Source organism: Trichoderma atroviride, chromosome 1 (genome assembly GCF_020647795.1).
Source record: "Trichoderma atroviride chromosome 1, complete sequence".
NCBI classification, from domain to species: Eukaryota; Fungi; Ascomycota; class Sordariomycetes; order Hypocreales; family Hypocreaceae; genus Trichoderma; species Trichoderma atroviride.
Window position 1 is genome coordinate 4,077,879 of NC_089400.1, and position 27,255 is coordinate 4,105,133.

The 27,255-nt window shown below is 50.7% G+C and overlaps 7 protein-coding genes across 7 annotated transcripts; 2 read left to right on the forward strand and 5 right to left on the reverse strand.

The window, feature by feature from the left end:
- Positions 1–3,226: 3,226 nt before the first annotated feature.
- On the reverse strand, positions 3,227–3,989 carry TrAtP1_001463 (uncharacterized protein; the record flags this gene model as incomplete). The annotated part of the gene is made up of 2 exons (XM_014086041.2): positions 3,227–3,768; positions 3,875–3,989. The coding sequence occupies 2 exons, from the start codon at positions 3,987–3,989 to the stop codon at positions 3,227–3,229; spliced, it is 657 nt and encodes a 218-aa protein (XP_013941516.1).
- A 786-nt stretch (positions 3,990–4,775) lies between these two features.
- TrAtP1_001464 (uncharacterized protein) lies at positions 4,776–7,984 on the forward strand. The gene is made up of 2 exons (XM_014086040.2): positions 4,776–5,367; positions 5,445–7,984. The coding sequence occupies exons 1-2, from the start codon at positions 5,101–5,103 to the stop codon at positions 7,569–7,571; spliced, it is 2,394 nt and encodes a 797-aa protein (XP_013941515.2). The 5' UTR covers positions 4,776–5,100; the 3' UTR covers positions 7,572–7,984.
- On the reverse strand, positions 7,759–9,221 carry TrAtP1_001465 (uncharacterized protein; the record flags this gene model as incomplete). Its single annotated transcript, XM_014086039.2, has 2 exons — positions 8,308–9,221; positions 7,759–7,770 (listed from the first exon to the last, which is right to left on the reverse strand). The coding sequence occupies exons 1-2, from the start codon at positions 8,899–8,901 to the stop codon at positions 7,759–7,761; spliced, it is 606 nt and encodes a 201-aa protein (XP_013941514.2). The 5' UTR covers positions 8,902–9,221.
- Positions 9,222–9,787: 566 nt separating this feature from the next.
- TrAtP1_001466 (uncharacterized protein) lies at positions 9,788–10,584 on the reverse strand (the record flags this gene model as incomplete). The annotated part of the gene is made up of 1 exon (XM_014085048.2): positions 9,788–10,584. Exon 1 carries the CDS (start codon positions 10,490–10,492, stop codon positions 9,788–9,790), a length of 705 nt encoding a protein of 234 aa, XP_013940523.2. The 5' UTR covers positions 10,493–10,584.
- Positions 10,585–10,867: 283 nt separating this feature from the next.
- On the reverse strand, positions 10,868–19,540 carry TrAtP1_001467 (uncharacterized protein). The gene is made up of 3 exons (XM_014086038.2): positions 19,200–19,540; positions 18,344–19,041; positions 10,868–18,272 (listed from the first exon to the last, which is right to left on the reverse strand). Exons 1-3 carry the CDS (start codon positions 19,201–19,203, stop codon positions 11,301–11,303), a joined length of 7,674 nt encoding a protein of 2,557 aa, XP_013941513.2. The 5' UTR covers positions 19,204–19,540; the 3' UTR covers positions 10,868–11,300.
- A 1,975-nt stretch (positions 19,541–21,515) lies between these two features.
- Positions 21,516–24,987, forward strand: TrAtP1_001468 (uncharacterized protein). Its single transcript, XM_014085089.2, has 3 exons — positions 21,516–24,039; positions 24,110–24,388; positions 24,482–24,987. The coding sequence occupies exons 1-3, from the start codon at positions 22,252–22,254 to the stop codon at positions 24,497–24,499; spliced, it is 2,085 nt and encodes a 694-aa protein (XP_013940564.1). The 5' UTR covers positions 21,516–22,251; the 3' UTR covers positions 24,500–24,987.
- A 1,345-nt stretch (positions 24,988–26,332) lies between these two features.
- TrAtP1_001469 (uncharacterized protein) lies at positions 26,333–26,592 on the reverse strand (the record flags this gene model as incomplete). The annotated part of the gene is made up of 2 exons (XM_014086037.1): positions 26,333–26,475; positions 26,541–26,592. The coding sequence occupies 2 exons, from the start codon at positions 26,590–26,592 to the stop codon at positions 26,333–26,335; spliced, it is 195 nt and encodes a 64-aa protein (XP_013941512.1).
- Positions 26,593–27,255: the final 663 nt, after the last annotated feature.

Consider the following 27,255-nt stretch of genomic DNA (forward strand, 5'->3'; position numbering starts at 1 on the left):
CTGATGTTGGAGAAGCATCCCAAGTCGTGGTTACTTCGGCAAGCCACCCCCTCAAGTACCGATTTGAGCTGAGATCGCAAAAGGTACATGGCGTGGTATCCAGATTCTGCAACGCCCAGTACCCATCTGAGCCCGACCGCCTAATCCACGAACCTCCAACGACGGCCAAAACTGCCCATCACGACGCAGGTAGCGGTACTCCATACTTGGCATCAGCTAAAGAGACCATCCTGGACGCAGTCTTAGGGAGCTGGTCGCACTACGGGGAGCTTGGTGCACGTTAGTAGGTGCCTTGGATGTGCTGGCGCCTGCACACGAACCACTGTGGGACTCTTTTGTCCAGGGGACGTGGCGCAGTTGTCCAACTACAGAAGCCAAAAAAGGTCAGGGGCTGCTCTCCAGAACCGCTGCGAAAAATGTCCGCAAGGGAGACGCGGGCTGCTCCCTTTTTTTTTTCTTTCTTTTTTTCCCTTTTTCCTTGGTTCCCCAAGGCATGCAGAACAAGCCGGGGTCCGGCTGAAACATGAAACTTGAAATGTACAGGTACAAGGCCTGTTAGTGTTCGTGGCACGTTTTCCAGGGGGCAGCCAGCCCGTGATCTCTCTATCAAGTCTCGTTCCGCATATCATCTATTGAAATGTAATAGCTCAAGCACCACAAAACACAGTTTACTGTCGTGTTTGTTCGTGAATGAATTTGATATTTGCTTCTCACCTTTAGGAACCGTATACGAATTTGAAATGAAGGGGAGCCACCGGTCCCCCCTTCTGGGCTCTCTCGTCTTTGGCTTGGAGAGAGCCGCTTAGCCGCGTCTAAACATCTACTGGCGCCAAGAAGGCCAACGTTGGCTTCATTTTCTAAGCTTCAGATACGTCCAAGGGATCGGCGGCGTGTCGGATGCTGCCCTCACATGATTGCCAGACCTCAGCCAACGTGAGGTGCTTCCGTGGGCTCCGTGATAGACCAATTTGAAGGTACATGTAGATAGATGCTGAAACCAAGTTGATGCAGATGGCTGCACAGTATCTGCACCGTATGCGTGCCACGCCGCAGAAATCCAGAATTGAGGATTTAGCACTCCGCCATGTGTTACAGCATCAATGGCTTGTTTACTTTATTCAGCTGACTACTCACCTCGCAGATTACACAGAAGGTGAAGTAGCAATTACATTTGTAAGCTGGAAGCAAGTCATTACGCTACGAGTACTCTCTACGGAGCACAAATTCCCACAATCTGCAGCGGAGCAAGCCATCAATAGACGGTCTGCAAGTCGCATGCAGGCAACGTAGGACGAAGACTTTTCCAGTGAAATCGCCACCGACGGAGCACAATGTGTGATGAGGTTCTGCGTAGGCTATCAAGGACCGCAAATAACGCCCGTAGTCTTATATAAACTGCCCTGGAGCCGTGAATTGGCTTCTCTTAGCACACAGCTAGCACGCATCCCGTAATAATACTCCTATCAGCGTTACCAGTAATAAAGCAACGGGAAGGGCGCACGAGGCACAAGTGGACAGTGCGTGCTACTATGGGCAGCGGCAAACAGGGGTTAATCCCACCGCCAAAACAACTCGTGGGGATATTTGATGGATTCGAATGATTCCACACCCGCCTTGACTCGGGCGCTCTTCCACGCAACATCAAGTGCACATCAGCGGTTTCCCGTTTCATCTATTGTGTCTTAATTTCCCATTTCCACAAGTAATTGCATCCAAAGATTTTCCGGGATCGAAATTGAACATGGCGTCGCCACGCGCTACAATTCTCATCAGTGTATTGAGATGACATTCCAGAATGGAATTCCCCAAAACTCACAGGCGTTAGTCAGCCTCTGTTTCACAGCATGACTTTGGCCCCCTCTCCACTTAAGCCGCTGTTTCACCTTGATTGAGCACTTTGCAGCTCCTAGTACGAAACAGGATGTGACAACCTGTGAGTTTCGAGACGGGATTGGCTCTTTTGACTTTGATGAGGGCGAGTTGGTTGGTTCCGTCGTTTGGTTGTAAAGTACGCCGAAATGAAGCCTCAATCCTCCGCATTGTCCATCAGCAAATGACATTTATTGATTATTGATACACTAACATCTGTTCATTACCTCGTGCGGAAATGTTTGCTCTCCTTCATCTTGCTAGTCGTCCAGGTTGCTTCAAGGCTTGTGTAGGAGAGCTTGGATGAGCATAAATTAATTTTCTGTAAAAACCCTCTTCTTCTCTATTGGATAACGGACAGCCCATCTTTCGATACCGCTGTATGCATCGCGTTCACCAAACTTGGTAGTCTTCTCCGTTGGATGAGCTGAGTTGCACCTCGCCCAACGCGCATTTGATGCATCATGTAAATGGCTGAACCCCATCAGCTTCCCGATTTGTACCTCGTCGCGGCCGACGTTTATCATAACCCTGTTCAGTCTATAATCAACACTGCTTTCAAACCACATGTACCATGATACGGGCTACTTGATACTCGTGCACCCATCAATATTCAACTTTCTTTCGTTTCATCTTCTTCCTCAATTCAGCAAACATCACATACGACTGCCTTCTGCAATCTCAACCCGCTCAATCGCTTCAAACAGCGACTTCATGTTACCCATGGCATCTGATCACTCAACCCTGGTCCAGCCGTCGATCTGCCGCAAAAGCCCTGTTGCTAGCCGAGCTGCTGTAAGAAAGCACTACCTCCAATAGGCAGCTGGCGCCTTCACTGCTCTGCTTCGAGGTTTCAATAATGCGGATCAAGATTGGTCTTTTTTATGCGGTACTCGTAGCACAAGGTTTGGTGTTTCTTCGCATGAGCCTTTTGTAGAATTCAGCTGAGATTTTCCACGTGTTGCTTATTTCGCTCTTTGTGAATTATCCCCGAGCCCTTGCATCCCACGGTTATCTACCATGCGTAACATGATTTAGCTAAACTTACTCTCTATACGGGGCAAGGTTAGGTTCAACCTAAACTCCATCTCCTGGAGCCTGTCCAGCCATCGCATTCAACCAAGTTTGTTTCAACTCAACATAAATTTGTGGAAATATGCGCAATCGACTCTTAGACATCGTTTGATATTTGACCATATAGTATCAGATTCTCCAGTGCAATATGCTCCATTAGTAGACACTATACCATGAGGTCGATCCATGTACACAGTAGAAACGCCTCGAAACAGCAAAGCCCAGCATGCCAAGGTATCGTAACAAAATTATAAACTTGCAGAAAAAACCACGGTCTTGCAGCTTATTTCTCACCAACAAGCCTCTTAACCTTTTCCAACAACAACGAGCTCTCCCTTCCCAGCTTCTTCTTGCCATCCTTGTCCCTGGTCTTGGCCATGGCCTTCTTAAACTTCTCTCGCTCCGCCCGCTTCTGCGCGCGCTCTTCCATTCGCCGCTCAAACTCTGCCCTCTTCGTCTCAGCCTCTTCGCGGCGCTCTGCGGCCTTCTTCAGCTGCTTGTCGTAGTATCCAGGGCGCCTTGTTCTCCGCCGCTGGCCGTCACTAAAGCCAGTAGTCTTCTCGGGACCGGCTCCAGTCTGTGCCATTTCTTCATCTTTCAGCATGAGCTGTCTGGTGGGATGAATCTGTTCTTCCTCCTCATCTCCCTCTCCACCCTTGGCATCTCCTTGGGAAGGTTTCATGTCATCTTCAACATCGTCACCCTCATTGTCGCCATGGCTCGGACGGGCCTTGGCTTCGGCAGCCTTCTGGTCAGCAGCCTTGATCTTTGCGTATTCCTTTTTGACTTTGGCTCTGTGAATTAAATCACGCTTTACTCTATCGACTGTATGAAAGGTATTGTAAGTTTCGTTGCTCAAATTTCATTTCAGGCACATGATTCATGTGAGGCGCAAGGAAATTTTTCTGACAAGGAAGAGAAAAAATGTTACCTTTACGACGCCATGGCCCATCTGGCAGATTTTCAGGCCCGACTCTGAATCCGTGCTTCTTCTTTGTGGCCTCGGATGAGGCATCTGCGCCTTCTGGCGTCTTTTTGGAGCCCATTTAGACCGTCCAAGATGAATCGAGGATATATCTTGATGTTTTTTGAGACCCCCAAAGAGTAAAAGTGAGATGGCCGGTGAGGTGTGAGGTGAGAGAAAGCCGCCTAGCCTCTTTGGTGTTGGCCAGTGGGGCGAGCGCAAAGCGGTTCAGGTTCCTCACGGGTGAGCACTGAAAGACACGCCGGCACAGCGCCCTTGCCAGCGATTTTCAGCGGCATTGCCGGGTGAGTGGGGGTTCTAAAGCCCGCTGGCCGGTGTGCATAATCCGGGCTACTGCTGGCCGATATTAATGGATTATTATGTGGCGGGCGCCAGCTGAAGGCGAGCTGTGAAGATGAGAGATGATAGATGATGAGGAACGAGTATCACCACCAGTAGTATAATAGTGCTCATATATGATATGCGGGAAAAGGTTGCAATACGAGTCTTTTTTAGATACAGTAAAGTTGAGGTGCTCTCAATACCACATCGTTTCCAAAGCACGAGGTGCACATCAGCCGATGATACATGACAATCTGTACGAGGACCCTTTGGGTGCTAATGCGGCACACCTACAGCGCTCACATGCGTCCTGACCCGCCTATGGCGCTGGCGCAAACTCCACTGCGCGCGCTATCCGACTCCCCGTGAATAGCGTGATGTGCGCTATCGGCATGGCACGGGTGGCTATCGCATTCATTTGGGCACCGACGTAATGTTTGCGTGATTCACCGCCCAGCGCCGCCCCGGCAGTAAGAGCCCGAACGCCTGTGCGTTCAGCTGGGCTTGCTTCTGCGCCATACTTGTACTTGTATTGTTATGACCGTTCCAACGCCCTTCCTGTACAGCCTCATTTGTTTCTACCATTGTGTTGTGCTCTTCTCCTTGCACACTTGTAGCCGCCCTTGCAACCGACGTGCAGAAGCGAAACAGAACAGACGCCTCCGACCCAGCACAGCGTCCCGCTTGGATGAACCGCCAGGCCCATTTATCTGCAAACAGATCGGCTCCGATGGTGACGGATTCGGCGGCGGCTGTTCATCACCTTGGCGGCTGAATATTATTTCGAACCTTTATCCCCATGATCCGATCATTTTGCGCTACAGAATATCTTGCCGCAAAGTCGTTTTCAAATGCCCATCTTCCAGGACGATATCGAACATGTACCGCCAGCCTCCAGCCCATCCGGGTCCATAAGCATCGAGCCAGCAGGATCGAGGAGTCGTCGCTTTTCCGAAGAAAGCCTACGCCTCGAACTATGTGAAGGGCCAATTCCCGATAGCCCTGAGGCTCGCCCGTCGATACCCAAGAGCGATGAGGAGACCAGGATATCTGATAGAGCCGAGCTGATTCAGAGGTTGAAACGGGGAGAGAGCCCAACTTGGGTTCCCAACAGACATGTAGGCTCGAGCTGCTTCCTCTAGATATTTCTTCCCTCTCTTTTTTTTTGGCCTTCTTTACTAACCAGGGCACCTAGCTCGAAACAATCCTCCAACACGATAAATCGAACAGTCAAGAGGACCAGACGCAGGCGTCTCCCGAATCCCCGAGTCTCCTACCACCAGCACCAATTACACCAGAGAAGAATAAGTCGCCAGAGTCAGTCGACGAGAGATTGCGAGATGGACTTGGCATTGAACGGCCGAGGTCGGCCTTACACAGCGGCGATTTCACGAGTGACGGCTCAGCATCCGAGAGTGGACAGCTCAGTGACTCGGGAAGGGATAACAGCGAGGAACGGGTGCCGCCTCAGCATACCTGGTTTTCAACAACGCCGCCGAGAGGCTTTACACCATTTTCATATGGCGCCAGAGCCCAGCTGATAGAAAGCAATACCATCGATGGTTTCAAATCTGACCCATCGTTACTGTCGACGTCGCTGTCTAGCTTCGTGTACCAGCCGCCGACCAGTCCTCTCGCACAGTCTGAGACGAATGAAGACATTGACTTGGCCGTGCCGTCGGAATTTCCATCCACTACATTTAACACCACAAGGCGACATACTCTCACCTCTAGCCATGCTACACCATTCTTCTCACCTTCCCCTTCAAGGTCCCGGCTACAATCTCGCTTTTCATCGCGGCAGGGTGCCTTGCCATATCAAGCTCACCAGCCTCGCCGCTCGTTAACATCCGCTCCCACTTTTCTCCAAGGCCATCATCATCATCATTTCCTCACTACTCAGACGCCAGCATTTCTGCGCTCGCGACGACAATCTTTCGGCTCGGATGCCACTTCGCCAATCCAACATGCTTCCATGGTCGGATCCTACGAAGAAAGCATTCTGCGCGGCCGCATGTCGACAACACCATCGCAACCATTCGAATTCTTGGCCCAGATTGGCGTCTTGGGGAAAGGTAACTGCAAGCCGAGTCTTCGATGCCCACGGCATGTGACGCTCCCTTTTCCCGCCGTGTACTATAGATACAGTAGCACTCCGCAGGGAGCATCGCCTCTCGAAGACGGCCCCAGCCCGTATGTTGGCCTGGTTGACTTGGAGAACGGCCTTTCTAATCCAGAGGAGGAGTCGAGGTCGCGGAAGAAGGCCCAGAGTCGGTATAGTGACAGAAAGCAGCAGGCCAGCAACGAAACCGCCAGGGTGGATGGTGAAGGCGTTGAAGTAGATCGGGAACGATCCAAGGCTACCGGGCTCAGGCGCCCGTCGGGGTCTGCGAGAGCACCTCCGGGAGGAAGCTATAGAATCCCTGAAACTGGCCAAATCCAGATCATTATCAAGAATCAAAACAAAACAGCTGTCAAACTCTTTCTCGTGCCCTATGACTTGACTGGCATGACGCCAGGGACGAAAACTTTCATCCGCCAGCGCAGTTATTCTGCTGGCCCTATAATCGATAATGTGCCCAACATGCCCAAGGCGGACATGGACCGTCCCATCCTCAGATATCTCATTCATTTGCACATCTGCTCTCCTAGCAAGGGGCGCTTCTACTTGTACAAAAGCATTCGCATCGTTTTTGCAAACCGGGTGCCCGATGGGAAAGAAAAGCTACGCAACGAAACTACGCTGCCTGAACCGCGGTTCTCGCCATACAAGCCCATCAGGGCAATGAACCATGCGTTTCCGAGCCACGGCAGCAGTGCGGGAGCCAGGCTGGCCAGCGAGAAGGCTCTGCGGCGACGCAGTCTGGGCATCTTCGTGGGTAGCAAGACGCCGACGTTTGACAGCATGGATGGCATTGCGTCCTCGCCTGACCAGATGACCATGATGGCCCCGTCGCACAGCTTTGGTCGCGGCAGTGCCACTCCCGTAGATTCGGTATCACCACTCCATCCACAGTCAGATGCCACAGACGGCGGCGGCAATGATGATGATGATATTGGTATCACTACGGGACTCGGCCCACCAGGCGCTTTGTCTTCACAGGCCAACGGTGGCCTGTCCTCTCGAGGTCCTCATGATGCTGGCATTTGGGGCCCAGCGCAGTACGAAAAACTCGACAAAGACGATGCTCGTTATGGTGGAAATTCCTTTTATCGCATAACAGCTAGCGATTCCTCCGGGAACGCTCCTGAAAGCCTGCTCTCTCAGCGTTTGCGTGGCTTGGGCGTTAAGCCTTCGCAGACAACTGAGCCAGCTGAGTGATATAAATACATGTATTATTATGTTACACATATGTTTATGAGCGTCATTTTCACATCCCGTTTCTCGCAGTCCTCTTTTCGATTCTCTTGTCGTCTTTGACTCGTTGCCCTTACATACCCGCCTCTCGTTCTAGCGCTTTGGATATTGGAAACATAGAACACGGAGGCTGTATTTTAATTCTTTTCAATCACAATTCCTTCTACCTCTCTTTAGCATAATTGAGAAAATTTGGAGCACTGTCTTCGTTTTTTTTTTTACTCTTTTTTTTTTTCAATAATTGACTGTATTCAAGCTAGGTAAACATTTTAAAAGTTTGCACACACCTGCAATGTTGTGCGTCTAACCTATAAGACAAAATGGTGCGCTTGCCATTTGATGCACAAGATTACAAGTTTGTGAAGTTTGCAGCTGGGAAAAAAAAAAAAAAAAAAAAAAAAAAAAAAAAAAAAAAAAAAAAAAAAGAGAAAATTCATGCAATATATTTAGCATAGTGAAGGGTAGTTGGGTGTAGATGGATTATACCAAATATTTAACCTTCAATAAAACATCTCACTCTCATCTTCATTTCTCAACACAAGTTATCTTCAAACAAACCGTCAACCTTCGTCTCAAGCAGCCACATATTTCTCCTTGTTCAACCTTGATAATGCAGTAAAATTGAGATGATGTAATGAAACAAGAAACTCCTCATGTCCCAAACCAGAAAAAGGGTTTCCAATTCTTTTAATCCTCCCACACAGCCATCTTCGCCTTGTCCTCCTCCGCCCTCCTCCTCTCCTCCTCCGCCTTGGCCTCCTCCCTCCTCTTCTTCTCCTGCTCCCTCACAGACCGCTGATAGGCCCTCTGCTCTTCCGTCTGCCGGGGCGCCTTGATGCCCAGGCCTGCCGCAATCAGCCGCCTGGCCACGGCGTCCGTCTTCTCGGGCCTCCGTGCCGGGGTGCCGCTGCCGCTGCCTGTAGCGGATGCCGATGCCGTCGTCGCCATTGGGCTCTGGCTCTGGCTCTGGCTCTGGCTGGCTAAAGAGGCCCATTCGTGGGGGGGATTCGTAGCCCAGCGGCGAGGCGGGCGTTGGTGGAGGGACGGCGGGAGTGGCTAGTGATGATGGTGTTGAGGTTCCTGCTGCGTCGGCGTCGGCGTCTTTGCTTTGGCCTTGTTCTTCGACTTGTTCTGCTTCCGCTGCTTCGTCGTCGGATACATCTTCATCTTCCCATGAGTCGGCGACGGGCTCTTTGGACTTTTTAGACGGCGCTGCTTGTTTTGCGGAGCTTATGCTGAGTTTTGAAATGGTGGAGGCGATGTCGTCTTTTCCTTTTTGTGGTAGTGATGCCATGGTGAGCTGAGCTGAGCTGAGCTGAAGGCAGTATGTAGCGGTTTGAGTTCAATGTATTGAAATGTAGAATCGAGGTGCTTATCCCCGTCAGGTAGGATCTCGTACAGTGCCTTTTATAGATCTTCCTGGTAGTTGGTTTGGGGTTTTTTATGTTTTTTGTTTTGTTTATTTTGCTCACCACAGTATGAGTGCAATTTACAGAATAAATGTTTGGAATGACAAAGTTCGAAGCTATGAAGCTGAAGCTACACACAAGCTTCAACTTTAGCCAGAGATGGGGTGCATGTCCACAGCTACTGATGTCACGTGCCCCACTTCGTTCAGCCAACCTCATTGCTGCGAAGGGGAACTTGTGCTGCTCAAAGTTCGATACGTTGGTACATGTATTTGAACTCAGCTGGGGTTCAATCTGCTTGGCTGTAAGTAGTAGTTATTTAGAGGGAACAAGTTGGATTCTATCAATGCTCACTTGTTCGTATTGGCCACTTTCAGTCATTGTGCAGACAGCTGTTGAAACTTGTGTACATGTAGGTATGTACATGTACTCTCTCTTTGCGAGCAATTATATGCCATAGATGTAGACTCTATTTAGATCCCATAAACTACGCCTCATATAGTAGCAGCGTATAGCTACTCGGCTCAGCCAATGCTGGCAAAGGGATATCCCATCGAATGAGTCCTTGCCCTTTAAAACAGAGCATAATGTTGTCTGGTGTTGTGGGCTTCCATCCAGCCATCAGCCATCAAATATCCAGTCAGCATAGAATCCAGAATCTCTAGCATTCCAAGAGTCACTGCTTCTCGACTCACAAAAGCAAAGCTCAAGTCGTCATATTGCACCAAGCAACATCTCATACCCCCCCCCCCCCCCCCCCCCCCCCCCTCCTCACTCAACAATCGGCAGCGGTATCCCATCCCTCACAAGAACAATCTCATCCTCCTCTTCGCCGGCCCCCCTCCTCAGCGCAACATCAATCCCCTCCAGCCCTTCCTCATCCGCCCGGTGATTCCACTGCATCTGCTTCACAACCCCCCCGTCCCCCGTACAGCAGACATACGCCATCGCCGACCGGCTCCTCCCAAGGGCATCTCTCACGCCCTTCGTCGTCCGCTTCTCCGTCACCAACAGCCCCAGCACCCGCGATCCTCGCCACCCGGGCGGCGCGCCCACAAACGACCCCTCCAGCTCCCGGACGAAATGCGGCCCTACCCCGGATCCCGACCCCGCCTTGCATTGCACCAGGACCTTGAGGGATTTCGCCGTCGACGGGATGGTCCAGTCGCCGAGCAGGTCGATGCCAAAGTCGGATGCGCCCCCGACTCGCCTGAGGGAGAAGCCGTAGCGGGCGAGACGCTCGGCCACGAGGTACTCGTAGCGGGTTCCGGTGAATGTGGGGGATGTTTCGTCGAGGCCGGTGCGTTTTGCGTGGGCGAGGAATGAGGCGAGGTCCGAGTGCTGTGCTGTCTCGAGCGTCTTTGATTTGGATGTTGGTGTTGGTGTAGTTGTAGTTGACTTGCGGCTTGCACTTGCAAAGCCGCGGGTCAATGTGTTGCTGCGTATGATGCCGAGTCTGATGTTCCAATACCGCATCGTTTAGATGAATGATAGAGATACTTGAGAATTACACATTAATCAGTTTGTACTGTCATCTCAACTCAGTTCAAGTTGCCGCTGTCCATGGTGATGTGATGTGCAAGATCAAATTCTATTCATTAAGCGGGGCACCTCCGACTAATACCGCTTACTGAGATACGACCGGAATACTTTGACCATGACTTCAAATGAAGATGAAGAGTGTCAAAGCTGCCGATGGAGACGATATAGTGCTCTTATCGCAATATACTTGTCTCAAGCATCAATAATGATCCAGACTGTTTCATGAGAATATGCATAGTGCCATCATCCCAACAAACACAACCAAACATCACAACGCCAAGTCTTCAGTGCCCTACAACATTTCAAATTCGACACAAAAAAAATATTTTAATATATTATCAACATCCACATAATTACATACAAACTCAACATCGCATACATCCTCACATCTCCTTCACTCATATCCTCTTCCTCTTTCTTCATTACAACCAAATCCTCTCTCCTCCGCACACATGCATCAAACCGCCGTTTTCTTCCTCTCTCCCCTCCCCCCAACAACTGCCAAAAAGGGTATTATTTGCTTGTTAGTGACTCATACAGTTTCATGTCCATCTATTCCCATTTTCAGTTAAAAAAAAAAACACCTCATCTTCTAAGAAAAATCCCAGCATGCCCTCATAAAATTCATAAAGTAAATAAAACGAAAGAACAAGAAAACAAAACATCTCTATATAGCTTTTTTTTTTTGTTGCACTTTATCCAAGCGATAAAAAAGAAAACACAGCAAAAGAAAAAAGGCTCTTCAAATAGGGTCGCCTTCTCCAGGCATGTTCGTCAAATACAACTTGCTCGTAATCTTGGGAGTTGGTTGAGGCGGCGCCTTGTCTCGCTGCTGGCGCTCCCTAGATCGGCTCGTCAGACGTAGATAGCTTGGCTGCGGGACGTCTTGCCTTTGATCTCGCAAGGTGCTGTCCAGCGAAAACGACGACGACCCGTCATCCATGCTTCCCAGGTCGATTCTATCATCGTCTGCGTCTGAGAAGCCACTCACCACCAGTTCGTCATCCGAGGCAAAGTCTTGCGGATAATAGGAAACAGGCGCGGAAGGCGAAGTGATTGATCGAGCGTGAAGACCGGCGCGAGGGGCCAGGCTGCTACCCATGGTAAACGCTCCTGGGTTCATCGTGTTGGAAGCATTGACCCTAGAAAAGACTATGGGTCGTTCAACGAATCCGTTTTGAAAGGATGTGTTGTTGGATGCTTCGTGCAGAATTGGTAGGATCTGTTCGTCGTATAGCTCTGTCCCCGTTTCATATGACTCGGGCGTAAACTCAGTAATTGTAAGAGATGACCGTCCATCATCATCTGTATGAGGACTCGGCGGCTCGTCGAAGAAGTCATCGAGGCTATCCAGTTTCGTAACTAGATCGCCTGGGTGAACCTCGACACGAGCCTCGTCTGACAGCATGGTCTCTGACCGCTCCAGAGAGTCGAAATATCCATACGGGAAATCTTCCGAGTGGAATTCAACATCTGCGGTAGGTGTAGCCTCTGTCGATGAACCTTCAGTGCTTTGACACATGTAAAAGGCAGCGTGTATGTTGGCCCTCGTGGCCTCTGTCTTCCGAGCGGGGATAGGGATAGCCCACCCAGACAACTCTGGAATGCCAAAGAGGCTTTGGGCACGCTCATACTCTTTTCGCACAGCCTTTGATGTTAAGCGAGCCATGCTCATCCTCAGATGCTGTTTGTCCATGTGGCTTCCCGACATGGTCATAATGTTGTCAAGCACCTCAAGCGCTCCCATGCAAAACTCAGACTGCAAGAGGCGCAGGAGCGGAGATATGAGGTCAGAGCCATGAACTGCGATTTCTGGGTTGCGCATATCAATGTCCGGGATAACAACGCAGAGAATACGCATTGTCTGAACCTTGACCCAGGAGAGAGAGTTGGTCAGTAAGCCCATCAAAAACGTCATCATCCTAAACTCCATGTGCGGCAGGTAAAATTCGCGAAGTGCCACGAAAAGCTGGCTCATGAAGTCGTCTGAGCTTTGGAAACGGTCGGATATCAAATCATCCAGCACGAGACCAATTCCCTCGAGACCTTGCCGATCAGACTCGGAGAGAAGTATCTTGGCCGTATTTATTGCCTCTGGAGATAGACCACCTCGTTCCAATTCATCCAGGAAACGTGGGAAATTGGCCAGCAGAGCAAAGAAGAGCCGGTTGTCGTCTCCAATGAGGCCGTCTCCAGGGAGCTTGACTAGCTCATCCATGATATCAAGCGTCGGCTGCCAACATAGAGAGGATCTTAGGCCTTTATGGAGCAAAGGTTGAAGCCCCTCGAATGGGCCTTCCCATTTACTTGGTTGGCCATCCGCAATCAACCTTCTCACATTTGCGGCTCTAAAGTCGACCTTGCCGATGAATTCGTGTAGCATTTCCAATGCCTCAAGAAATTCGCGCTCATTAATTGATTCCAAGCAGGCACATGTTGTCCAAAACAACTGGGGAAAGGTAATGAGCTTTTCAGAATCCAGCTTGACAATGAGCGTCTTGAGAGTTGTCAAGATCTCCATGGAGAATGCTTGAATTTCAGCGTCTTCGTCTGCAATTGTATTCGAAAGACGAGCAAGCATATCGCCAAGCATATACTGATCCAAAGATGTGAGAACGCATCGGAATATCTGAAATGAGCGGCATGCCAAGTGTCTAACTGGGCACGAGGTAGCCCATGTCAAGGATAATCTGCCCCATTGTTCTTTGATTCCCGGGAAAGCGACCTCAAAAGTCTTCACAACCTCGTTGGTAAGATATTCCATACTTTGAGGGACTTTGTTCTCGTGGTCATAGACTTTTCCATTGCTATCTTCGTAGCTCCACACGACAGAGCGGTCATGCTGACGAACCAAATCTATCAGTTCCTCAATGGATTCCTTCCGGTCCAGATCCGTTTGATCATCAATGCGTGACATCACCAGCTCATGAATGAGATGCACCAACATCTCACGAGCTTGTTCTTGAACCAACGGAGTGTAGTGGTCCCACAGTGCGGTAACAGTATGCAGCAACAGGGGGACGCACTCTGGGCTCAGCTGCACTGGAGACACCATAAGGTCTACGAGCAAGATCAGCGACAGTTGTCCGAGAGAGAATCCAGCTTGCTGGGTGCCCACAGGCAAGGCCTCTGCCAGGTCGGCGCAGTATGGTAGACTGCTAGTATCCGGCGGTGGCTGAGGCAGCTCTCTCTTCTCGATGGGAACCATGGCTTTAGGGTTGATCTGCGTAAGCAGGAATTCAACGACTCTATTACCAGGTGCACTGTTTGATGTCGAGAGGAAGACGACGATTTGCTTTGCGTACTCGACGAAATTCTGTTCGCGTCGCTCTAGGCAGAGCTGCATGATGAAATCGAGTACCATACTTACGTTTCCTAGATGCGGTCCGGTAGCAAGGGCTTGCCAGAGGGCCTGAACCTCGTTATGCAGCGCCCCGCCGGATTTGATTGTGATTTCCAGCAAATTCGCCAGGAGAACGTAGGACTGCGCCGTGGGACCTCCGTTAGGGTCCAGCGTCAGTTCAATCGCCTGTATCCAGGGCAAAACAATGGCAACAACATTTCGTTGTGCTGCCGGCTGAAGGTCCTTGAAATACAGAGTGAACTCGGAAATGACGTGGAAGGCAAGCTCAGTATACTGGTTAGCAAGCCTCTTGGAGATCTCAAATTGAGCCAGCTTGTACACAGCTTGAGTCTTGTCCGAGACACTAATGTCAAAATCTTGAATCTTCGAGTTTCTTTGCTGGCGGACCTCCAACACTCGCAATACAGTTGAAGATTTCGACCTGACTTCACTCTGATCATCCCCAAGCATAAAGAGGCACAGGGCGAGGAGTTTCCAAAAGGGGCAAGGGTAGTCTGGGTGCTCTTGTAGCACGTCAACAGTGACCAAGAAATAACTTTCAAGGACTTTGGAAATGTCAGCCAGATAACAGCGTGCGATACAATGCTCTAGCAGATACGGATACTCCTTGTTGTGAACCACTAGGTTTTTCAGGGCCCTCCTGCCGATGACGTTCATCTTGTCGCTGCCCGAGTTGAAAATGGCCTCGATCCACGAAAGCATTCGGCGTATGTCAAACTGCAGCGTGACACCGCTCTCTGTCGTGATATTGATTGATCCGCCACACAACGACGCCATTGCGCTCAAGGCGGCGGTTCTCAGGTTACGTTTTTCAATTTCCATTGCCGCGGTAGCAGTGCCTCGTTCACCCAAGGATTGCTGGTTCATCAGATTCTGCCGCATATTGTCTTCCCTAGCCCGAATTTCATTCTGATTTGGCGAGAATCCGCACCAATCTTCCATCAGAGAAAAGGCCGACTTTCGAGATTCAAATGTCATCCACCGAGAGGGATCTTGTGTCCGATTGATTCCTTCAAACAGCGATTCCATGAGCCCACAGTAATACCTTCGTAGCTTTTGGAACTCCCAGTCCATCTGCACCTCGCCATCCATCAGAAACAGTTTCAGGTCTTTAGCGTACGCAGTCAAAGTACTAAGAAAGTATTCGGACTGGTAAACGATCGGATCTTTGAGGAAATGCGACGTCAATTTGAAAACATGGGTGATTTCTGTTCTGAGCAGATCCATCTTGCGATTTCTGCGCGGACTGCTGTTTGCTCGCTGGTGGATTCTCGCACGAGCTTCATCATTGCAGCGGGATACTTGGCCCTGGAGTTCTTCTAGCAGAGTCTGGTATATATGAATGTTGATTGATCCCATAGCAACGACTACAGCGTCTCGGACAGATGCCGATGTAGCAGATAAGAGCGGGATCAAGTATTTGAACAGAGTCCTTGCCGTGACAGCTTTCTCTGCCGATGCAGGCTTGGAGGACTTGCGAGTGTGCTGAATAGAATCCAAAGGAACGCTCTGTGGCGCGCTACCTGGGTCTGCTAGGGTGGTGCATGCAAAAATCAGATACAGCTTCCACTGCTCTACTATCGATTCTGGCTGAGCAGTAGGAGATCGGGGAATGGGGCGATTATTGTGAATCCCTTCTCCCGTGTGGAAAGGGCCTCGTGTAGGTTCGGACAAGAACACAATAGGCTTGTACATCTGAAGGACGCGGTTGCAGATCAGATCTCGGCATATGGTAACTGCAAATGGGCACTTCTCAAAGCCTATCCGCATCAGATTGGGGAATATCTTGAACCAAAGCGTCGTATCATAAGTGACTTCGCTTGTACACAGTTCAATGAGGGCGCCTTTGCCGTTGCCATTTTGCAAGCCTCGCTGCAGTCTACTGCGCTCGGCGACGGACAAGTGTTCATCGTCAAAATTCATCACCTGAGATGAGTCGTTCTCAAGAATATTGATGAGTCTCAAAGAATCTTTCTCTTCCGACGTGTCTTTTCCCAGTGCCTTGTCAAATTCAGTAATGAGACGGAGAACCGTAATAGCAAAGTATCGAACGCGTCTGGACTGTGAGCATAGGAAGAACAGCCCATGCGCCTCCGCCTGATCGACTTCGGCCCAGACGCTAGATAAATCCAGCTTTAGAGCTCGGTTATCAGAAGTATTTCCTTCAGATTCGCCCGCTGCAGCATCTCGTGACTTTTGTCTGATCTCTTCAATCCATATTTTCAGCAGCTCGACATAGAGTCGTAACGTGTTTTCGATATGGTTAGCCCCAAGCATTCCCCCATCAGACATGGTCGAATATCTATCATCGAAATTAAAGATGAAGCGTGCAAACCCCATGGTGACTTGCTGCGCATGAGACTGGCGAGCAATAGCCTTGAGTGAGTTGGCAGAAGATTCTGCAATATTATACTGCACATGCGCAGTGCCTGTGCATAAAAGATTAATTAGAGAATTAAAGGGTATATCCACGGAGAGGCAGCGGGGAAGTGCTTGGACAGCAACATGTAGCAGTTCGTAGAATGCTTGCTTCTGGTCCGCCGCAGTTTGATGTTCATCACGTCGAGAAAAGGTAAATGACTCCGAGATTGGAGTCTTGGGTCCTGGGCTGCCAAACTTTTCATCGAGGGCAGCCTGGCCACCAAATGTATTGTCGCAAACAATGGTAATCTTGCCCAGAATTTCACAGAATTTAAGGTAATATTCTCGAACACCATCCGTTAGTACGTGAGTGAGGACAGGTCGTGAAACGTGGCTTTCCCTCATTGACGAAGAGCTTGATCCAGACGTAGGACTACTTCGAGGAGGTGCCAGCATTGGTGATGCAGGAAATCGCTCTGCAATCGTCGGGCCCGAGTCGTAAATTTGGGGAAACGGTGGTCGGCCTTGCTCTCCTTTTTCTAAATCTGACATGATACTCAAGAAAGCCCTGATGCCGACTACAATCCTGTCAGGATCCAGCTGCTCAACTCTGAGATCTTTATTGGCAATGAAGAGCTCGGCATTAATGAGAGGGAAGATGACGGTGCGGAAGCAAAATTCAGGATATTTAAAACCAATGATACGGATGATCTGAATCAAGGGTTCTGTGATGGTGGCATCAGATGCAACAATGCTCCGTCTCGATGGCGGAAGAACCAATTTCATCACATCGTCTAGCTTCCGCGCCACGCTTTGGAAGGTGTCATTGGTACGATACAGGTATGTCCAGACCAGGCGGGATATCACTTGTAGGCATAAAGGTTTAGTCATTCGATCCTTTACCTTTGTCTGCAAAGGCAGGACCAGTTGCAGCCACTGCGCTCCAAAGTTGTCCGGCGAAGAGACGCAAAGCATTGTGGCCGTGAGTGGGAATGCGACGGTCCAGTGTCGTGGCTTTGTAAACATTTGAGCCAGCCGGGGTCCAATGGCTGCCACGACTTCCATCCACTTGGGATGCATCAGGTGGCTATTGCTCGCTTTGGATGCGATTCCGAGCAGAAGCAGGTCGATGATCTGGCAAAAGGCGGTCTTAACCCTTGGTCCATGAGATCTGTTGAAAAGACGACCCAACGAAACTAGAAAGTCGCATGATTGTTCCCAAGCGTCCTCGGGCGAAATCTTGATGCGAAGATGCTTCATGCCTCCAAGAACAAGATCCATCTTTCCATCATTGGTATCGCGGCTTGTCAAAGAGGTAGGACTCTTGGTCACACGCTCAGTCAGAGCGCTGTCAAGGTCTTCGATGAATCGCTTCGTGACTCCGGCAAAGTTGATATCGCTCATGTGGCCAAGGAGGAGTGTAAAAAGATTCCAATTAGCCATCTTCAGGGGCGAGGCGAGTAGCTGCTCGCTGTCGGCAATCTTGAGCTGGCCAAAAATTATGCTCTCTAGCTTGTCCTCTACCTCCGGGGTGATGGATGCCAAGCTGCTCTGGCATATGACTTCGAGCAGAACACGACAGAGAATGTAGATTGACACAGTGGAGCGGCGCTCTTGCTGGGCCACATACTCTTGCTTTGAAGCTAGCATTCCGCCCCCGGAGAGACCACTATCAGAGCCATTGGATACAATCGGGCCAACTGGCACAGGCTCGGTATTTCTGCGCAACAGCGGTGGAATCGGGTGAGCCACTCGTAACTGTTGCAGCTGGGCCCTCGCTTCGTTTGCAGCGTCGCTTTTGCTCTTCCTCCAAAGCATCATTGAGTCTATCAGATTCTTCGGTTTGGGACTTGCGATATGGCCTAGGGCAACAATGAGCTGGTCGAAAGCCGGATCCACGCCAGGACCGCATATCTTGTCAATCTGGGGCTCAGGGTCGAAAGGGGTGGTTATACATTCATTCAGCTTCTCTTCGGCTTGCGCAATGAACTACGTCCCACAAGTTAGCAAAGTAAAATAAAAACCCAATCAGCTTCAAAGAAGAGGGAGGCTCAGCTCACAGAAGTAAAGAGCACATGCAAGGCATATTCGCCCACAGTTTTCTGCTCATCTCGATGCTGGCGGGATGACCGTGAAGGGTGATCACGCCTGGACTTGCTGTGCATCCTTTCAGCTCTGCGCGACGGGGCTGAGCCTGGAGGAGTGACGCCGTTGCTAGACGGCGATCGCTTCATCGTATAGGTTCCATCGCCTGGGCTTGTCGCCTGCCCAGCCAGTATGGCGGCAGTGGTGGCCCTGGGTGGCCCAGCATCTCCCTCTAAGCGTGCTATAGCTGCCTGTATGTCCATCCGTTCAAGCCCCAGGCCAGCAGCTGCAATCATCTGGGGACTGAGCGGGTTGGATGAAGAGCTCGCGCCGCTGCCATTTCTCGAGTGCTGGTACCCGTGGACGATGGACGTCTGGCGGTGGTGTCCATAGGTGGACTTTGCAGAGTTGAGAGGCGGTTCGACTACCCCGCCGGTGTTGGATCGCGATAGAGGCCCAAGGGTGCGCGGTGATGCCAGAGGTAGCGGTAGCGGAGTCGTCTTTTCGGAGGATGGCTCTGCAAGATTTTGCGAAGGGTGGCGCAACGAAGCCGGGTCGAAGGCGGGAGGGCGAACTGTCTGATCCCACTCGGGCTCTTCATCGAGCCTCGCCGAAGATCTCGAGGGGAACTTTGCGGATTCCTGGGGATTGTCCGGCGCCGATTGCGATGGCACTGCGCGCGTTCACATTGTCAGCAGCTATCCGTTGGAAACGAGGCTTTTGGTGCGCCCGCATGCCATGTAACCTCATGTGTACATGCGAGTTCGACAAGCAATAGATTGATTGCATGACAAGGCCCAGCAATGCAAAGACACGGCTACTCGGACTCACCCATCTCGAAGCGGACCACAGCCCAATCCCATCATATGCCTATGGAGCATGCGCTGCCGAGCAAGCGTCTCCGGCTGCAAAGCCCACGGCGACCTGAAATCCTGGAGCTTCTTGATTTGGCGGGCAGCTATCAGCCAGTTACGATGTCACGGCCGCAGCCGGGAAGCACAACGCTGGTAAACACAGCAGGATGCTATGCTAGTCGTCAATTTAGGTAGCTTGGCTCCCCGTTACGCTGCGCGAGCGAGACTAATTCCTTATAGGGTCCAGCTTGGGCGCTTTTGCTCTTCGTTTCCCAGCCGCCTGGGCTTAGAAACTGTCTCGCGAGAGCTGCAAGGGCCGTTGGCTGGTCCTATCAGATGTGACGACGTGACGAAGGGAGGGGCAGATGGAGGCTGGGGATTGGTCGCGGATTAAGGGTCCTCCGGGATGCGGAGCTAGGTCGGATTCTGGATAGCATCATCTTGTCTTGGCCGCTTGGTGTTGGCTCTCGCGGCTGTCTCTGAGCTCGTGAATCTGTTTTGTGGGGAGGGCGCTTTGACCGTTGCTTGTCTTGGTTGGACGCCGTGTACTGTAAGGGAGAGACAGGAGACTCGGAGTGGAGGTTGCTTCAACATTTCTAGGGTAGCCCCTGTGGCTAATTGTCGCCTCGAAGCAGCATCTCAAGAGCATCTGTCACCACGATGACTTGACACACATTCAGCTCAATCTGGTCAATAAGTAGGTCAAAAGGGCGTGACATAATAAGTATCAATTAAATTTTAAAAAGATTTCACCCCAGATTGTAGCAACTATATGCGACGCACTCAGGTGACTATGCGCAGCGCCGCCCGCTTAGGCGATGTTGGTGTGCGACATGCCATCCATCCAAATAGTGCTGGATGGTGCGTCCTTAAGCAAGGAGTACCTAGTCTAAGCGACAGAGGCGGCGACAACATCTCTGGTATGAGCCGGAATCGGCTATTCTTGGTATATTTCGGGAGAGGGCGGATAGATCTCCTTTCATCTTTGTGAGCGTCTCTCCATCTGGGGTCGTTGAATCAAAGGTGTCTTTTTTGTTCGGTGGCTTGCGGTTGACTCGCCTATAGCCTTTCCCCGCGGACTTCCCGAATCCGGACGTAGCACCACCCAAGACAGACGTGCCGGGAAGAGATCGCGGCAATCTATCTAGTAGGCCTATCTAGGAAGTAGGTAGGTACGGATACTAGTACTGCTACTATCCATGAGGAAATCTTCGCTTGTAGCTGGTCTATTGCACCCAAGATGCATGGAGCAATTAGCGGCCGACGGCAGTGGCGGCATGCATTACAGAGAGCGAGTTCCAAGAGTATCATGCTATTATGTTCCGAGCCTCTCGTCTGGGATCAATCGTGAATGACGACTAATAAGCCGCTTGCTTGCACGAAAGCTTACTACTGTATGCTTCCATGCTCGTACGAGTAATACACTAGGTGAGGTAATAAGAGTAATAAGATAGACGGGCAAGCAGCAGAGTTGGTAGTAAGCTTAGCATCTTACGTCCGAGGTCTTATTAACTGGCGCAGCCCACCTTGACATGCATTCATAATTTGGCGATTGATTCCAACTCAAGTATCTACGCAGCTGGGCAGATGCGTTGCTTCTGAGGCAGTTCCCCCCTTTCCTCTTATGCCGCGGCATAGGTATTACTTCATATATGTCGCACGCTCAACTGCGAGCTCAATCAAAGATACCTAGGAAGTACAGCCGATTCCATAGGCGGAATGCTGCTAAACCCCGTACCCCAACAGTCACTCCAAGTGCCGTTCGTTGACCCGACGGCGCCGACACCGCGGCCACGGCCCCTACTTGATACCCCATTCCCGTCCTCCGTGCCGGGCATTCCCACGCCTAGGAGCCACTAACGATGCCTCATCGACCTTTGCATTGGCAACCTCAAGTTACTCACCCCGCAAAGAGTGCACCGGGGTAAATTAGATACAAGGTGACCAGTGCGTTTGAGTGCCGGCAACGGGGACGGTAAAAGGACTCATGGGCAGCTGATGTTTGGATCTCTCTCTGGCTCTGTATGGCCAACAACACGGGCTCTTGATGCTGCCAAGTATCTAGATAGTAGGTTCCTTTATACGTCGTAGATGGATACAACGTGGCTTCAACTATGTACTATGCACCTCCATTGTTCTGCGCTAGCATCTCGATGATGGCGTCAGCGAGCACATGCGTAGGCCGGGGCATCGTTGCCACGCGCGTACATGCGGTACACACTGGCCAGCTTTTGACCTGAACGATGAGCGCCAAATGCTCACCGTCCCGGAATTGCTGCAGCCGGATTCAAGCTCCGGGGCTTAAGCCGCGCCGCCAAAGGCTGATTGGCACCTTGTAGTAAGCTGGGGCTGGAATGGTATTGGAGACCAGACTGGAGCATCAGATGAAAAGGCACCGCCGCCCCTGGCAATGGTTATTCACAACTCTTTCTCTCCTCCTTTTCTTCATCTTCCGCCAATTTTTCATTTCTTCTCCATCTCTCCTCGTCTCTCTCGCCTAACCCCCCGCGACAGGTTTCCGGAGAGTGCGGCGTCATTTCCAACCGCGCGTACTGTACAGTACATGGTATCAAATACGCCATAAGCCTGTGGCTTTGAACCTGGCTGCGTATTCGGACTAGGCACTTAATCGTACATTAGCGGCCAGCAACCTCGAATTCGCTCTCTTATCGATCAGTCGATTTCTTTTTTTTCTATTCTACGCCACGGCCCACCATCAAATCTCGCTGGCCTCAAGCCCCTCCCCCGTTCTGAGTTCCGTCCTGGACTAGACCGCAACTCGCCGACAGGCAACTCGCCGACGCTGCCCGCAAAAACCGCTGCGCTGATCTCAGCCTTAAACCGATCACGGCCAGGCGAGGACACGCTTTTCTTTCTGCTTGATCTCTCAGCTGCAAGGGGATTTTGTAGCGAGACACTCTTTTGAGCATCTTGCTTTTATACTTTGATTTCTGTTGAATACTGCCTCAAGTTCGGTGTTCAACGAGAGCCAAGTCGTCGTCTGTTGCTGGTGCAACCCCGCTGCCGCCATGGCGGAACTGGACACGTTGGACATCCTCGTCCTCGGAGTCATCCTTTTGGGAAGCATCGCCTACTTCACAAAGGGCTCGCTCTGGGGCAAGCAGAAGGACCCCTATGCCGCCGCAAACAACGCCAATGGCATGGCCGCCAGGCCTGCCCGGACCAGAAACTTTGTCGAGAAGATGGACGAGTCTGGCAAGAACTGCATCATCTTCTTTGGCTCGCAGACCGGCACCGCTGAGGACTATGCCTCTCGTCTCGCAAAGGAGGGCAAGAGCCGCTTCGGTCTCGAGACCATGATCGCCGACCTGGAAGAATACGATTTCGACGCCATGGATACACTGCCCTCGGACAAAATCGCCATCTTCGTTCTGGCCACCTATGGCGAGGGCGAGCCGACTGACAATGCGGTTGAATTCTTCGAGTACATCAAGGAAGACGGTGTCAGCTTTTCGCAGGGCGACGAAGACGCCCCGCTGAGCAACCTCAACTACGTCGCCTTCGGTCTTGGCAACAACACCTACGAGCACTACAACACCATGGTTAGAGAGGTCGACAGGCTCTTGACCAAGCTGGGCGCCCACCGTATCGGCGCTGCTGGCGAAGGTGACGATGGCGCTGGCACAATGGAAGAAGACTTTCTGGCTTGGAAGGACCCCATGTGGACTGCTCTCGCTGCCCACATGGGCCTGGAAGAGCGCGAGGCCGTCTACGAGCCAATCTTTGCCATTTCCGACCGTGAAGGCCTGACTGCTGAGTCTCCTGAGGTGTACGTCGGCGAGCCTAACAAGATGCACCTTCAGAACACCGCCAAGGGTCCTTTCAACGCCCACAACCCGTATATTGCCCCCATTGCCGAGTCCTACGAGCTGTTCAAGGTCAAGGACAGGAACTGCATCCACCTGGAATTCGACATCAGCGGCTCGACTCTTTCGTACACTACCGGCGACCACATTGCCATCTGGCCTACCAATGCCGGCGAGGAGGTCGATCGATTCCTGCGCGTTACTGGCCTCACTGACAAGCGCGGCCAAGTCGTCTCTGTCAAGGCTCTCGAGCCCACTGCCAAGGTTCCCTTCCCTACCCCGACAACTTTCGACGCCATCGTCCGTTATCACCTCGAAATCTGTGCTCCCGTCTCTCGCCAATTTGTCTCCACTCTTGCCGCTTTCGCTCCCAACGAGGCCGTCCAGGCCGAGATGAACAGACTGGGTAACGACAAGGACTACTTCCACGAAAAGACCGGCTCTCAGCTCTTCAACATCGCTCGCCTCCTGGAACATGTCAGCAACGGAGAGACCTGGGATAAGATTCCCTTTTCTGCCTTCATCGAAGGCCTGAACAAGCTGCAGCCCCGTTACTACTCCATCTCGTCTTCCTCTCACGTCCAGCCCAAGAAGATTTCCGTTACTGCTGTTGTAGAGTCCTCCGTAGTAATGGGACGAAAGGATCCTTTCCGTGGTGTCGCCACCAACTACCTGCTGGCCTTGAAGCAAAAGCAAAACGGAGACGCCAACCCATCGCCCTTTGGTATGACCTACGAACTCCACGGTCCCCGCAACAGGTACGACGGCATTCATGTCCCTGTTCATGTCCGCCACTCCAACTTCAAGCTGCCCTCCGACCCTGCCAAGCCCATCATCATGATTGGTCCCGGAACTGGTGTTGCTCCCTTCAGAGGTTTCGTCCAAGAGAGAGCTCAGCAAGCCCGCGAAGGCGCAAACGTTGGACGCACGATGCTGTTTTTCGGCTGCCGTAAGAGCACAGAGGATTTCATGTACGAGGAAGAGTTTGCGGTATGTATCTCCACCATTCCCTTAAATGTTTGTATGATTCACTAATTAATGTCTCTTTCACTACCTGTAGGAATACAAGAAAGCTCTTGGCGACAAATTTGAATTGGTTACTGCCTTTTCTCGAGAGACTTCCAAAAAGGTTTACGTCCAGCACCGTCTCAAGGAGCGAGCCGCCGAAGTCAACGAGCTTCTCTCTCAAAAGGCCTTCTTCTATGTCTGCGGTGATGCCGCTAACATGGCTCGCGAAGTCAACACTGTCCTTGCGCAAATCATTGCCGAGGGCCGTGGTGTGTCCGAGGCCAAGGCAGAGGAGATTGTCAAGAACATGAGAGCAGCAAACCAGTACCAGGTATGTCTCATCCCCTATTTCCCCCCTCTTCTGAACACTCCCCTCCACCCTACCGTGAAACAAACGGCAAGCTAATTCACCATTCTTTAATAGGAGGATGTCTGGTCATAAAAAATCAAGTGCATTTAGCACTACTAGTTGATCAACGCAAGCCTAACCCCCCTTTCAGAAAAGAGGCAAATTATATAAAATTTCATGCCGAGAAGGGAGGGGGCGTGGCATTTTCGATTGCGATCACATTGGCGGGCGTTTGTTTATGGAAGCCATGCACAAACATCTGAAATTGTCTCGTTTTTGTTTTTTTAATTATCATCATTATTAGAACAGACCCGTATTATCTGGGCTTCGGATCTAGAGGTTACATAGCAGGAATTGCCTGAATAGCGCACTTGCATGGGGATTTTTGTTTTCGATGTCATTATTCATGCTGCGTGGGATGGTAGGATGAATAGATACGGAGTAGTGTTATACGGGTATGAGATGTGCTTGGATATGATCGGGTAGGGGAAATAAAGAAACAAAAACAGGGAATGTGCAGGCTAGGATGGTTACGAAAATACTGTATTTACAGATTTAATCTATATATTATGCTCATTTTATAATTATAGTGTCTCACCTTGTAAGTATTGCATAGCATCCTGCCGGCCGATTAAGTTAGATACACCGAGACGGGAGATGTATAAGACAGGGCATGATGCAAGTGGAGGAGGTCCCATATCCACAGCCACTGAATTCTACCTATATACGACCTGTTACCAAAACTAGTATGTTTGTGGCGCTTTTGACCCCTGAGAGCCAATTTACTTTTTTTTCTTTCCTTTTTATCTTTACATAGCCAAGGATAAGTGGCAAAGCTGAATGGCTGCTGTACAAGTAGTTGGCGCTTTGCTAAGGTAGCGGCTTTGGATTGGCCATTTCTTGGCCAGGGAGATAGATAAGCGGGATTGCGCTGCTCTCCTTGCTTATACTTCCCTTGCCACGTCCCGAGAATCGGCATTTGACGTGAGAGCCCAATGCTACAGTAAGTGAAAATGTGAGAACTGTTGAATCTTTGGAAATGAATATCTTGTTATATACGAAGAGATGAATCGTCAGATTTTCCGCGATGCCGTGTTTGGAGTATCACCTATTTCGGCTTCCGTTCTGCCCTGAGCTAACCATGGCAAGAAGAGAAACAAGCCAAGTGTATATATAGGTGGTGACCGAGAGAAACAATAGCATCAAAAGTCTTGCCCAAGTACCATAAAAAGCAACATCTCCCCCAAAGCACTGGATCGACCGTTGGACAAAGCAACAGCATGTCTTAGTAAAATGGGCCTACAAAGCCGGCTTCACCAATGGCTTGTAAGTTGACTCATATTGACCGGCTTGCCGCCTACCCCGTGCATCTATGCTGGGGTTGTCAAGTGGAGAAAAGACCCTTTAACGGGCATTTGTATGCGGTATGGGGAAGTCTTCCGGCCAAGATGGATCTTGTCTCAGCAAAGTCCAGCAATCCGGTTGGCCAATTTACCTTGCCTCTCCAATGGTGAACCACGGCTACGCATGTCTGATAAAGAGGAAAAAGCAAAGTTCTGTCCGGTAGCATCAATGCATGCATTTACCTACTAGGTGTTTTGATAATGCCTGCATTTGTGCAAGTATATTCCACCCTGGTGTGGTCCTTATAAAGACAGGATCCCTGGACAAGATGCCAGCGCGCAAAGCCTTTTCAAAGAATATACCTATCACACTCGTTCCTTTTTCTCTTTTGAGTACGGAGTGCTCTATTTTGACTCGACTGCATCTTTATCTGAACTACTAGTCTGCCAGGCCCAAATCGCTCCTTTATACTTTCGTTACTTGACGCTCCATGGCCACTGTGTTGCAATTTGTGAATATACGTTTGAAGTAGCAGCTTTGCATTCTCATTCTGCGTTTGATGGAATCAAGGATTCCTGTTGGTCAATTTTGCGTTTCGGGGATATTGTATTGATTCCAAGGCGAAAGAACGGTTTGGAAAACGACTCGGCTGACACGAAGAAATTGCGTGTTGGATCCGACTTCGAAGCAGTATCGGTAGTCGATATTCGCAAACTGCGAGACAACTATCCAGAGATATCAGTGCTAGGGACAGAGAAGAAAAACACTAATCCATCCGCATGGTACGTACACTCTGAAGGAACAACTTGAAGCTTCCACGACGCCCAAGTACCGCTCTCCATCTTTGCAGACTTGGCAAAAAGAAGATACCTCACTGCCAGACTCTTCTGGGCCAGAGCTAGAGTGACAGAGTTTCAATTCTCGCCTCGAAGGCGCCCAGAAACTTCCGTCGAGGCGTCTGTTGCCCCTAGAAACAGCACATCGTCGGCAGGCACCTGGCATCAACAAACGGGCAACAGACCCGAACCGACAAACAGCTGGCAGTCGTTGAGCACCAGCCTGCCAAAAAACTCTGCTCTAGCCTGAGAGTATTTCGTCATCTCTCGCTTCTTTTCGCACTCGCCATTTCTTCCTCCCTCACACTCGTTCTTTTTTTGCTTGGTGGTCATTCCGGCCTCGAAACTCGCAGCCATCACGCCTGCACCAACTTCGGCTCCGACTCTTTGGCATAGCTTATCACAACGACTCCTTCCTTTTTCTTGGTCTTAATTTTTTTGCGGCTTCCGTTTCTGCGAGGCCACCGCATTGCTACATCCAGCTTAGGTAGGTCGATTCTGCCGTTCTCGGCTACGCTTCTTCTGTCTCTACATCTTTCTCTTCTGCCTCTCTCTCTTCTCTTCTCTTCTTCCTTTTCCTCCTCACAGCATCACATCACCACATTCCTCGTCACTCACTTTCAGCTTTCTGCTGCGGCCGGATCTCTTCACCACCTTCATCTTGCTTGA

Coding starts and splice junctions, on each gene's coding strand:
- TrAtP1_001464 (XM_014086040.2), top strand. CDS start 5,101: ATGCCCATCTTCCAGGACGATATCGAACATGTACCGCCAGCCTCCAGC. Junction 5,368..5,444: donor CTTGGGTTCCCAACAGACAT/GTAGGCTCGAGC, acceptor CAGGGCACCTAG/CTCGAAACAATCCTCCAACA.
- TrAtP1_001467 (XM_014086038.2), bottom strand. Junction 18,273..18,343: donor TGCATGTGCTCTTTACTTCT/GTGAGCTGAGCC, acceptor TGTGGGACGTAG/TTCATTGCGCAAGCCGAAGA.
- TrAtP1_001468 (XM_014085089.2), top strand. CDS start 22,252: ATGGCGGAACTGGACACGTTGGACATCCTCGTCCTCGGAGTCATCCTT. Junction 24,040..24,109: donor TGTACGAGGAAGAGTTTGCG/GTATGTATCTCC, acceptor CACTACCTGTAG/GAATACAAGAAAGCTCTTGG.